The sequence below is a fragment of the Aptenodytes patagonicus genome, chromosome 25 (genome assembly GCF_965638725.1).
Source record: "Aptenodytes patagonicus chromosome 25, bAptPat1.pri.cur, whole genome shotgun sequence".
In the NCBI taxonomy this organism is placed as follows: domain Eukaryota; kingdom Metazoa; phylum Chordata; class Aves; order Sphenisciformes; family Spheniscidae; genus Aptenodytes; species Aptenodytes patagonicus.
The window spans coordinates 5896317-5908673 of record NC_134973.1 but is presented as its reverse complement, the minus strand read 5'-3'; the positions used below and the strand labels follow the sequence as shown (position 1 = coordinate 5908673).

At 40.0% G+C, this 12357-nt stretch overlaps 1 protein-coding gene across 3 annotated transcripts in view; it reads left to right on the top strand.

Moving 5' to 3' along the window:
• The window catches only part of PTBP1 (polypyrimidine tract binding protein 1), a 31520-nt gene that overhangs the window by 2154 nt on the left and 17009 nt on the right, over positions 1 to 12357 (top strand). For 2 of the 3 annotated variants that reach the window (XM_076359649.1, XM_076359648.1), the window contains exon 2: positions 2239 to 2269. The exons of the other annotated variant lie outside the window; for it this stretch is intronic. In XM_076359649.1, the coding sequence (XP_076215764.1) occupies positions 2239 to 2269 (31 nt within the window). The remainder of the gene's footprint in view (positions 1 to 2238; positions 2270 to 12357) is intronic. 3 annotated transcript variants of the gene reach the window in all.

Here is a 12357-nt window from a genome sequence, read left to right as displayed (position 1 = left end):
TAATGTATTGAAGGGGTGTGTGTGTGAAGTGGAAGTGTATTGCGCATTTCTTGAATAAAAATTCTTTAATACTGTTGGTGCTTGTTTCATGTGGTATTTGTTATGAAATGAGTTACAATATTCCAGGAATCGATAATTCTTAGCAAATAAAAGGCTCTTCCTGTTGGATAATTTTAAATACTATCCCCTGTTAAGGCTACTTTGTGTAAAACATTTCCTGTGTGTGAGGCCCACAGGAGGAACAGGAAGTAAGAGAAATTGCTCTGGGGTAAGTTTGAAAGTTTTGGAAACTTGGGAGATTCCCTGTTAGGAGATTCCCTGTTACTATGCTTTGCTGGAAATATTTTTTAAGGTTATGAAAGTCGCTGGGTTAATGTATGTATTTTAGCTGAAGAAATGTGTGCTCATATTTAGTAATTCTAATAGAATGATTATGATTCTTTAAACTGATATGTGCAGATGGGTTTAATTAGTTCATTACTGCTGGCCCTCAAAGTGCAGCAAAACCCATCTGTCTTCGTTGGTGACCAGACACCAGGGGATTGCAAAGCCTGGCATTCTCATACAGAGTGTTCTTTAAGTAGTTCAGTTGAAAAAAAAAAAGAAACTATCGCGTGGCTTCCTGGCAGCAGCCATTGGATCAGGCTGTAACTCCAGCTGTAAATTGCTGGGTTATGATGACATGGCAGGTTGGTTTTGAAGAGGAAGTATGAGGAGCTGAGCTGGCTTATACTTGTGTTACGGCTTATTTGTGGAGCTGGTAAAACATGAATGACTTAATAAGATCGAGCAGTATTTAATTCCCTGAAAAGTTATGAATTGTTGCAGGAGGGTAGGGAAGGAAGAACTAGTAAATGCAAGTTCTCTAGCATTAAATCATTTTGTAGAATTGTTCTTGAGTACTTCAGATTTCGTATTGCTGTTTTAAGAATGACTGCCCTGCCTTCTGCTTCTCTGCCATGTTTCCTTAAAGTTGCTGCAGGTCTGTTAGCCAGCCACTTTTGGATCCTTTACACTGAAATCATGGTCAGCTATTTGAAAGATAGAGTTGAAGCAGGCAGTGCTGCATATATGTCAGTCTAAAATGGTAGTTTCTGCTCTGTTTTATGTTGCTGCTTTACAGTGGTTTGGCATTCATTAAAAAAAAAAAATACTCTTCAGTGCAAGGGTATAACTGAAATCCTTAGACTGTCTTGAGCATTCTCACAAAAGAGAGTAACATGTAGGTACTGTAATACTCCGGAAGATTACCCAGGTACAATAAGCCAAGCCGTAGACAAGTCATTCTGATTCCATCAATGAAAGAAGTTGCTCTAAGTAGATGTATGTTGTGATAGACAATGTTCACTGCTGACAAGAGCTAGCACGAGTTGCTTGAGGTACAGCTAACACTATTTTTCATGCTAGTTAATCAGGAAGTCTCATTTTAGGAGGTTTAAGCATATATTGTAGAGTTTAATAACTGTTTTTTCGTTCAGATCAGTGTTAGGGAAAACTACTATTTGTTTTCCCAAGTAGAAAAGAATTGATAGAGAAATCTTGTGTGCAGGCATACCCCAATCTGGGAGCTGCCTGGACCTCTTCACTGCTCTTTCTAATTGCGCTCTGTTAGTCTGGCACTGGTCTGGCTCCAGCGGTGTTAGCGTGGCTGGAGGGCTGCTTTAAGCCTGGCACAGACTCTTAGCTTGGCTGAGAGAACAGCCCAAACTCGGTGTGGTGTGTGCTGTCTGTCTGTAGTGCTGCTGGAGCTCTAGCATTAGTAGTCTTCACTATTGACTCGATAATTTCACTAGAGATAGCATCTTTACAGCCTAGCAGAGGCTCCTTTGTATATAAGGTTGTTAAGAATTGCAGAAGTGAATATTGGTGATGGAGTTGACTCTTGACACTCTTGCTCTTGTTTTAGTCGGAGGTGGTGTTCTAATCGCATTGCTTTCCTGTGAAGAATGCTAGGCTGTATTAACTGTGGGTTTTTGGTCTTAGTCCCCCGTGGTACCCTTGCAAAAGGAGCAAGCTCCACTATAGGAAGTGGAAGAGCTGCAGTTTTCTAGCACTGCTGGGTCTTGGGTCTCCACCATCACCATCTAATAATTTTTCTTTGTATAAACTGTCCTTGGCTCACTTGCAAAGACAACTGTGCACTTTGACTTGCTTTTTTTCTTACTACTGTAAACTATGCTGGATATTTGTGGCAAACCTATCTAACTTTTTTAATCCTTTTCTTTCTTTTTTCTACAGCATTGTCCAAGATATAACAGTTGGTACAAAGGTAGGCACTTCTCACTTTTTCTCTCTTTTTACACTGCTCAGCATCTGACCTAGTTTTAGCCTCACCAAATGTAGATCTTTGGCTTTAAAGGGTTATTCCTGGTACCATGTAAATTGGTTTTAACCAGAAGATAATTTAGTTTCATGTGCATTTAAAACTTTTATTATGGCTCAGCATTTAGCTCTTGGCATTTGGACATTGATTATCAACTGTCAGAACTTTATTGCATTTAGAAACAGCCCTTTCCCCTACTAAAATGTCAAGCCATGCTTGTATTTGTGTGCTAGACAATGCTTCTCAATGGAGAAATTGGTCCTTTTTCTTTTGAGAACTTTATTTCCTTTGTTTATGTGAATTCCTGTTCAGTTATATGTCAAAAATCCTCTGCCACAAAAAATTGAGTGTTTAGCTGTTGATTTTTCTCTTGCAAGTACAGTAAATATGACCTTTACCCTTCTAGTCTCAGGTTTTGAAAGTGCAGACTTAGCCCTGAAACTCAAAGTGCTGACAGGAGCCTCCTTATCTGCTGCGCGTGGTAATAGGCTGTTGTGTTCACAGGATAAAAGCTCATTCCTGTGAAACGTTAAACTGGAATGTGCAGGATAGACTGGCACTCCTTCATGTATTAAAGGTTTTTCATTTTACTTTGTGAACATTGTAGCTAATGCTCTGGGATCAGGATTACAGTAAGTTCAGCCCTGCGAGTTCTTTTTATTAGATAGTATGTGTGTGAATGTTGGCCCTCAAAGTTGTAATCTGACAGCTTTTTTTAATGGCCCGAATTGTGTGTTGTTAGTCTTCATTATTAACTAAGAAAGAGTTGCGTGTGGCAACTTGAATAGGCTGGTGAAGTGATGCAGTGTGTGACAGGGCTAATTTGAAGTAGAGCTGAGCTTGTGTAGTGTGAGCTCTGTTAGGTCTACAGAAGTGAAGTAGGAGCATTAGAGAGAATTTGCTCCTAGACAGCAAATAGATTTTGTATTGAAAGTACAAAATTAGATGTGACTGCTGTTAAGCGTAGGCATGTTTGTTAGTGCTTTAGGGTTTCTGAGAAGCATTACACATGTGAAGGGGCTCTAATGGCTGTAGGGGAAACGTTATTCTAACTCTTCCTCGTATGAGAATCTGAAATTTGAATTAATCATAGTGCCATGATAGTGTCTGGTTCTGTTCGAGAACGCTATCTGCTGCAAGGAGTTGAGTTTGCCATCAGAGGAGGAGGAAAGGCTTAGGCCTGGACAACAGCCATTGTAAAAGGTGGACTAAGTCATCCCTTGACCACTGTAGAGCAGTTTGATAATCTTCTAGTAACAACATCTTCTGGTAAACTGATTAATCTAGGTAGAAGTGCCCTCAGTTGGTTTTATAATGTGTAATTTGCAGCTTTAGGTTTCTGCAGCTTTAAGAAGTGGTTTTACATAACTAAACTTGACCAGGACACTTCTGAAACTGTAATTGTAGTCCTCAGTGAATCTTGAAAAGCTTCAGTATGTGGTATTGTCTGCCTCATCACTCATCTGTGGGGGCGATTTCGGTCCCTAGTGCAGTACAGTCAGATGTCTAAAACGAGGACTGGGAGAGATCCCATCCAAGTGCTTTCACTCCTAGCACAGGACAGAACTGTAACCACGATTATGCCAGTTGCACAGTGGGGTGGGGAGTGGTGAGAAAAAAGTGTGCATCAAAAATGAGGTTTCTTGTCAAGTCAGACAAGGCAGGTTTTGAGAAAGTTGAATCAAAATCTAAAAAGCGGCAGAAGCAAAAAGGAAAGTTGAATCATCTTGATAAAGGTAAGTTTTAAAATTATTTTTGACATAGCCATGTTATCTGATTATGTTTAAATAAGACACTGAATATGCCAGTGTAGATCATGTAGAAGTACATTCTTTAATGTTATGGTGTAACATGTTATGCATGTCATGGATTTGCTTAGGTAAGTTAGAATCCTGTTTGTGCACAGCTAGGAACAAAGTGAAGGCTTCTCTTATGCCTGCATCCTCTATGTGGCTGTGTGCAGGTCACTATGTCCAGACAGTTTCCCCGTACTCTTCTTCTGTACTACTAAAGATCCTCTGACCGCAGGACTGTTGCACAGAGAGAGGTACAGGCATCTCTGTTTGAAAAAGCTGTGTAATCAATTCATTTATCAGTTGCTGCTTAAAAATACTTATCTCTGTGGTAAGCATAAAACCTCATTGGCTGCGGCTCTTCTGAAATTTTTCTGTTTTGCTTTTGTGTCACTTCCACTTCAGTCTGCCATCCTTTGGTTTGCCAATAAGTAGTTTGAAGGGACTGCAGAAGATTTCTGTAATATCACAGAAGCATTTCAGTGTTGTCTTTGAAATAACTATGATTGTAGAGCTCTGTTCATCCATCAGCATTTGTTTGATCCCTGGGGCATCACTGAAATCACTTCAAGGGCTAACTGATTTCCCCCCTTCAGAAGCACATGTTCTTTAACTGCTTGATAACTTAAAATAATGCTGTGGAACTGTAGTTTTCTGATCTACTGACTTTATAAAACATTCATAGAAATGCGATTCAGGTGGAGATAGAACTACTTTGTTAGTGTCTGTTCTGAAAGCTGTGCCCACAAGAGAGCTTGCTGGCTGAGCTAAATTAGAGCTGGAAAACTTGTTCTTAATCTGAGATGTAAACTTACTCCTTCTTGCCATGTATGTACAAAGAAGGTGGGAATGGTACTCCATCCAGTTTGTTAAGGTATTAGAAGATTACAGTCCCCAAAAACTGTCAGCTCTTGTCATACTTTAGGCAGTATGTTACTGAGACACCAGTAGACCTTTTCAATGTTCTGTTATTGACTGGAATGTCCCAAAGTTGGAGAATTCTCAGACAAGTAGGAAAAGTGCCTTTAACTTAAAACACTGCTGAGCAAATTGTCAAGGATAACTTAGTGGCCTCTTGGTTGTCTTCCTGCTGTAAGTGTTCCTGGTTGCTAAGTCTCACTTTGAAATTGAGGACTTTGTGAAAGTATGTATCAGTTTGCTCTACTTTATTGTTTTAAAAGGCAGGGTGCTGGCACCTTTTTTTAGGATTTTATCACATCCTTAATTTACATATTAAGGGTACTCACACCCACTTCTATTAATTGTTCTGAAGTCTTTGTTATATTTAGGTTCTGTAACTTAAGAAGTCCCCAGATGTTCTCATGGCTTACTACTTGAGCACTCTACTGCCTGATGGTCTTGTTTTTAATCAGGATGGTAGTTGCAGTAGCCATTCCTGGGCTTCACATTTAGCCTAGTCTGCAGGCTCTTCAGTTTAAAGTGTGTGAATTTGTTTAGGAAGCTCATTACAATTCTGGTACGGGGCTCTTGATGCACAGCCTTCTGGAATGTCCTGCAGATTAGAAACACATGATTTAAGACTTATTTCTTCCCATAACTTCATTGCTGTCTGAAAAGGAAGGAAGTATGGCCTTAAGATGGAGGCACTGTATTTGAACTCTAAGATACTGGGTCTGACCCTGCAGTTGCCTCTTCTAAGTAATTTGATCAAGGTCACTCTGTATCTCCTTTCCCTTTAATTTGCCTAGATATTACTCTCTCTTCAGGCTGTAATGGTCTCTGAGCAGGACTGACTTACTAGAAAGAGTATTAACTATGATATGTCATTATTCTTTAAGTAAAGTTGCATTTCAGTGATTGAAAAAGTCTCAGAATAGTTTAGGTGCTGAATAATCTTGTAGTTTCTTGGTTAAGTTGGTCTCTTTTTGAAAGATGATCCTTCCAGGGGAAAAAAGTACACTTCTGTGTCATTTGAGAAGTTAATTTTTGAAATAGGGTTTGCTAGAGTGTGATACAGACTGACTGCATAGAAGTGATTTGTGATCAAGCCAGGATCTTTGCCATGGGAACAGTAATTATGGCTTCAGGCAGCAAGCCAAGAATGTTGTGAGGAAATTCCAGTCCCCTCCTATGGCTTTAGTCGGAGGCTGCAACAAGCTGGCTCTTGTGGCCTCTGTAACAGGCATGATCACACATGTAAGCCACATGTTGGTAGCAAGGTACATAGATGTCTTTTGGCAAGCATTGTGTCAGCTGGATTTGGTAAATAGCTCGATCTAATCTGTGTTAGTGTTGCACACAGGTTTTATGCACCTGTGTCTTCAATTTATAGATAACTGTCCTTTGCAGAACAATTGGCAAGACCTCTGGTTGGATTATGAAAGCTGCTTAAATCTGTATTAAGTTTAACAGGAATTTAAGCTATTGGGTGAAGCACAGATGCTAAGCAAGATTGCTACCGCAGCCTTATCAGCTATTAGGTCTGTTTAAAGCAGTTTTTCCATCAGATCTAAACCAATTTTTTTATGTGGAACCGAGCTCAAATTACTTGCACTTGGAAGGTAAACAAGCTGTGATTCCTGTTGTAGATGAAATTGTGTGAGACTTTATAGAAAATGATCAGTTAATGAAATGGTTGTAGAAAATATTCTATTTTAACCTCAGGCCTACTTTGCCCTCAATCTGTGATTTAAAAAAATTTAACACGCATGAATTCATTCAACTTTATCTTTTTAATCCCACAAGTGTAGGGATAGACTCTGGTCTCTGAGTCACTGATATCTGTTTCAAGTATTGTCAAACTAGAAAATGTAGATGTGCTGGTGCCACATTTGTTGTCATCTCACACTAGCAAGAAGAGTAAGTATTATTTAATTTCAAATTCTGCGTGATTCTGGTATAGTTGTCTTTCAAGCTTCATATGAAAACTTGTTGAATACTGTGCTTAGTTCAGCAAGTGTGTTTTGGTAATCCCAGTGTAATGGTTGCTCAGTGTTTGCCAAAGCAGACTGTAGTTATTACACAACTGCAATTTAGATGAGTTTGAATTAGCATGGAGCTCCTTCTAAACCTGCATGTCCAATTTGCCATTTTACAGATTTGGGCCTAAAATATTCTTTCATAGGTTCCATTTTCCCAAAGTGACTCATTCAGCAGTATTTCTTTCTGATAGTATCTGTATTAAGCTTTACCAAGGACCTGTCTGCTCCACTGCAATGATTTAAAAAGCTCAAGGTTGACTACTAGTTAAGTTACAACTTGGGAACAGTATATCATAAAGCTTGGGTGTGTGCTACCCTACAAAGCCAGAATGACTGCATTACTGCAGTACTTGGAGTTTAGGAATTTTGGGCTATTTAAAATGGCCACACCTTTTATTTGCTCAAAGGGCAGGTTTGTTTCACAGGGTGTCTCCATAGTAGCAAAGACTGAGAAAGAAAGTCAGGGAGGGGCTGATGAGGTGAGTGGGTTGAGGATCCGGCTTGGCTCTAAAGCTAGTGTGTGCTTGAGCTCATAATGCATCTTATTGCAAAATCTCGTCAGGTTGTGTGAGCAATTGCTTTAATGTAATGCTTAAGTTTCTAGTGTCTTTTAGGAACCCCAAAATCTATCTGTATACTATAGAAATAGTAGCAGCTATTGTGGCAGTATGCATGGGAAGAAACTAATTTTCCAATGCACTAAATTCTTTGCAATGCTCTGACCAACTAACCTAGTTTCAAAGATGCTGAAAGTGTGTGTGTACCCAGTATGCTACTGTGAATCTTAGTGGGAAGTTTACTGTGCTGGCTCTTTTGTAAAGGTATTAGACTAAATCTTGTCCAGACAAGAGTGAGGTTATAACAATTTAAAAAGCATTAAGTGGTAGGTGACAGGTGTTTGCTGGCCCCAGCTGAACAGAGCATAGTTTAAAAAAAAGTATGTACTCTAAGCCTGCCAGATAGGCTAATGCCTCCACCACGGGTTCATTATTTCAATGTAATATGCTGACTACTGGGTTGGATTTAATTTGATAAATCATATAGGGGTGCAGTGAGCAATTTGAACTAAAATGATTTCTCCCCCCCACCTCTTGCTATTGGTTCTGGTTGGCTTGTAAATAGTGTGTCTTAAACAGGGCACAGCAGAGGGGTGAGTGACACTGAGCTTGTAGCTGCTGCTTACAGACCGGTGGGACAGCAGTATCATGCTTTGCTTAGCAGCCATCTCAGAGGCTGCAGTCTTCAGGATCTTGAAGTTATTTTGTGTTGATCTTAACTTTACTAGGGCTGAAGGAGGATGCAGTTGTATTGTGTGTTCTTCACAATGTTTTCACAAAAAAGTTGACTCACTTTCTGTTTGTGACCCAAATTGGAATGTTTTTCACACTGCTCTACCTTTAGATGACTAAAGAGTGTTGGAGGCGGGGGGGAAGAGGGGCATATGGGGGTAACATAAGGGAGCCTTGCTGGAATTGAGTCTTCTGTGGAAGACAAGGAAAACTGGCATCCTTCTTCCTAGTAGTTTAAATTTAGTTCCATTCCCAGCTCTTGAATCTCTCAGCAAAAAATGTTGGAATACAACATGAGTGTGAATGATGATGTCATCAGACTGGATTTCTCTTATTAGTTTCTTCACAAAGTGATCTGAGCTGTGAACTGAAGTATCAAAGTACACTCTTCCATTCCTCTGAGATTGAACTCATACAGATCTCTTGAAGGATACTTCAGAGGTGCTCAATTCTTTCTGTGCTCCAATAATTTTTTTGCTTCTTTCATCAGAGCAAAGAGTTTTTGTGAGCTTCTCAGTGATTTGTGTGTCTTTTTGTGTGTAAAATATTACAGTGGTCTTTTACTGGGTCCAAAATTTTTTTACAAACGTAGGGAAAGTGAAGTAGAAGAATGATGCTTGCATGCTCTGGCCAGGCAGAGTTACAAGACTTCCAACAGAGGGTTTTTTAATCTGAACTTAAGAAAAGCAGACCAAGGACTTCTAACAGTACAGATTTTTCTTGGTTTATTTTCAGATTTTCCAGGTGCAGCTGTGTTACCTGCTTTGCTTATTGTAAGTGCATGTTAGCTGATGGCCTGTATGCCTCCTAAATCTATCTTTTCCCTCACAAGAAGGAGGGATACTGCTATCCTTAGTCTGTTTAAAAACTGTTAGAGCAGTGTAAGGTGCTCCATGTCCAAAGGTAGAGAATGCTGCTGCTGCGTAGAATTTCCTCAGCAAGCCAGGGAAATAAATAGTTTTTCATAGATCTTAGACTTGGCTAGCCTGTAGCTTGCTGGCCTTCCTAGTCACTGTCCTTTTCCTTCCCATATGCCCTGTCTTTTTGCCACTGCTTTAATTTTGCTTTCTGCCTGTAACTTGTTGATTTCTGAAAGTTGATTAATATCACCTGTTTGTCTTGAAATTAATATTTTTATGGTTGTTTGTATTTGTTTCTAGCCTTTTGCACAGGCAGAATGCAGTTGATTTATTGTAATCCATGTAAAATAAGTGACTGGATCTTAAGCAGATAAAGGATTATGTAGGGCAGCTGAGAATTTCTGTAGTACTACTAGATGTGCTGGTAGAAGCTGAGACAATCTCTGGCTTCATTCCAAACTATGGTAAAGTTCAGGTAAAATCCTGGTGAAAATGAGACAATTTATAGTTTTCATATGAATTAGAATTTGCTTTTTAAGCTGTGAAAGCCTAGACTAATTCAAAATTCTTAGAAGTTATTTGTTAGAACTTTAAAGCAAAAAAAGGCTTGGAGTTTGGGGGGTGGTCAAAAAGATAACTTGGAAAAAATATGAAATATTAGAATTCTATCTTGTGGCAGACTCTCTAATTCAGAAAAGGGAACTAAAGTATTGATAGCAAGACTACAAGGAGCATGGGTGTGTTATTAAATTAATGCAGCTTGAGCAGTAGACCTTTTGTAGCCACGAGTGTGGCAGACAAGAGGGGACTGCTGTCATAGAAATGCTCCCAGGCAGTGTTTCACCTGGTAGTAGTATGCGTGCTGACTGGTGATTTTGGTGGTAAAGCAGCCTTACCCTGGTCTAGTGTGCTGGTTTTGGGCCCCCCCCCCCCCCATCCCACCGGGGGGAGTGAGTGAGTGGCTGTGTGGTGCTTAGTTGCCGGCTGGGGTTAAACCATGACATCTAGGTAAGATCTGTCAGTGTAACTTCAAAAGTGGTATTTGTTTTCTGTAAACAGGAAGAGGAGATTTGTTAGTTCAAATGAAGAATTTTATGTAGAGCAGTGTTGCTGCTAGCACACTGTTGCTTCTGTTAATCTTGTCATAAAAATACCAGCTGCAAAAGAGTTAGCTAAACAGAAATGTCAATATAAATTAATGCCTCTTGTGAGCAGGGATGTGAACTTCAGAATCTGAAGAACTGTGTCTTGAACGAAGCACTGCACAGCTGGGCCTCCCTGTGGTGGTTGGAGAATAAAAAAGGTAGAAAAGTAGTGTTGTGGGTTGATACTGGTGAGCAGCCGAGCACCCACGCAGCTGTTTGTTCACCTCCTCCTCCCCTTCCCTGGGTTTGCATAGTTTTAAACTTAAAACAATATAATACTTCAGAATCAATAGTTTTTGTACTGGCTTTTCTAATATCATTCAAAATACCCAATGGATATGTTGTTGGTGAGAAACTCTTTTAAACCTTTTAAAACAACCAGGCTTGCTTTGGTTCCTATGACTCTACTGAATTAGGATACTTGTTATGGAGCATTTGAATTTATAACATGGTTTTAAACCTTATTCATAGCTTCTAACAAGTACAGAAAGAAAAGACATTAGAGTCTAGAAAGACATTATGGCAATCACTGCAAGTGTAAAGACAGGGGATTGATACGGGCTCCTGCTGAAGTTCCCAATACCAAGTGCAGATTAATAGTGCTTGATTTTCAATTTGCCTCAGGTTAGGTCATTCCAAAAAGCAACTGTCAATAGAGATTTCTTCTGGTTATTAGAGATCAGCTCCAACAGTAACAGAGGAAGAACAAGCACTGATGAAAAGTCGTAGTCGATATAACTTCCTTCTGTTGTGGGAAGCTTGCCAGCACTGGTCTGTACCCGTGTGAGGATGGCAGCACCGTGTAACTCCTTGGTGCGTTGGGTATGCTCCTCTTAGGTTTGCACTTTAAAAGCCTTTCTTTTAAAGGGAGTCTGTGTGGAATAATTTTGGTATAACTGCACGGTACTATGTATGTACTGTCTGTAAACTTCCTTGTGTAGAGAAAATACCATGGAATAATTGTAGTTTTCCAACTGCTGCAGTCTTCCCTCTTCATTTGCATGTACTTCCAGCTGGGAAGCTTACAAATTGACTGCTGCTTCTTTTGGTGTTGAACAATCATCCCCCTCTGCCTCCTGGCTCTGGTCACAGCAGGCAGTGTAGACAGTCTCCAAGATAAGAGGGGAGTGGATTTGAAATTGTGCTTTCATTAAAGAAACATCGACATGTGGAAACCAGCAGCAATGAGCATTCCTTGTCAAAGTGCCCTGCAAGTAAATTTGCAAATACGTGAGAAAATGTTTATTTTAAATAAGCCATTAGGAAAGTTAAATTCAGGGAATTTAAATTCTTTCCATAATAGTATAAATGTTTGTTTTTCCAGTTTATAGTTTCCTAGTGTTGCCTCCATGAGAGCCAAGTATGTGGCTTGTTCTCCTGGTGTTTCCATGATGGATTGCAAGGGCTGCTGCCTGAGTATGCTTGCACAGATCCATTGATTCATACTGGGAGTGCTGGAGTTCTGTATGTTCAGAAATTTACAGGTTGCTATTTAAGAACAGTTTTTTACAAGTTCAAGGCCCATTAGGGCCTGATGCGAGGGGTTTCATGAGGGCAGTAAACACTTGTCTGCATTGGTAGGGCTTTTGTTTGCTGGTGGGTGGTTCTTGTAAATAGCTGCCAGTTGTATCCTGGGCCACGGAAAGTAAAGCTGTACCTGCAGTGGTTGCAGCGTTTCAGACACAAGAGTGTTTTTACAGTAAACTCGTGGGGTTTTTTTAGCCTTGGAATTATGCATTAGAGTCATCAAAAGGATGGGATCACAGTCTAATAGCCTCCCAGACTAGCTTGCCTCTCACTGTACTCAGGAATCCAAGTGCTAATTAGAACAGCTGTTAAAAGGCCTATTCCTAATTACTACACCCTGTTAGAAGAAGGAGACCTTGCTCAGTGCCCATAGCCTTTGTGGAACCTGGTCAGTGCTTGCAGGTGACCAGCAGCAGCACATGAACCGCAGTTTTGGAACCTGGCCTAATTTCTCGTATTCAGGACATCAAAGTCCTTG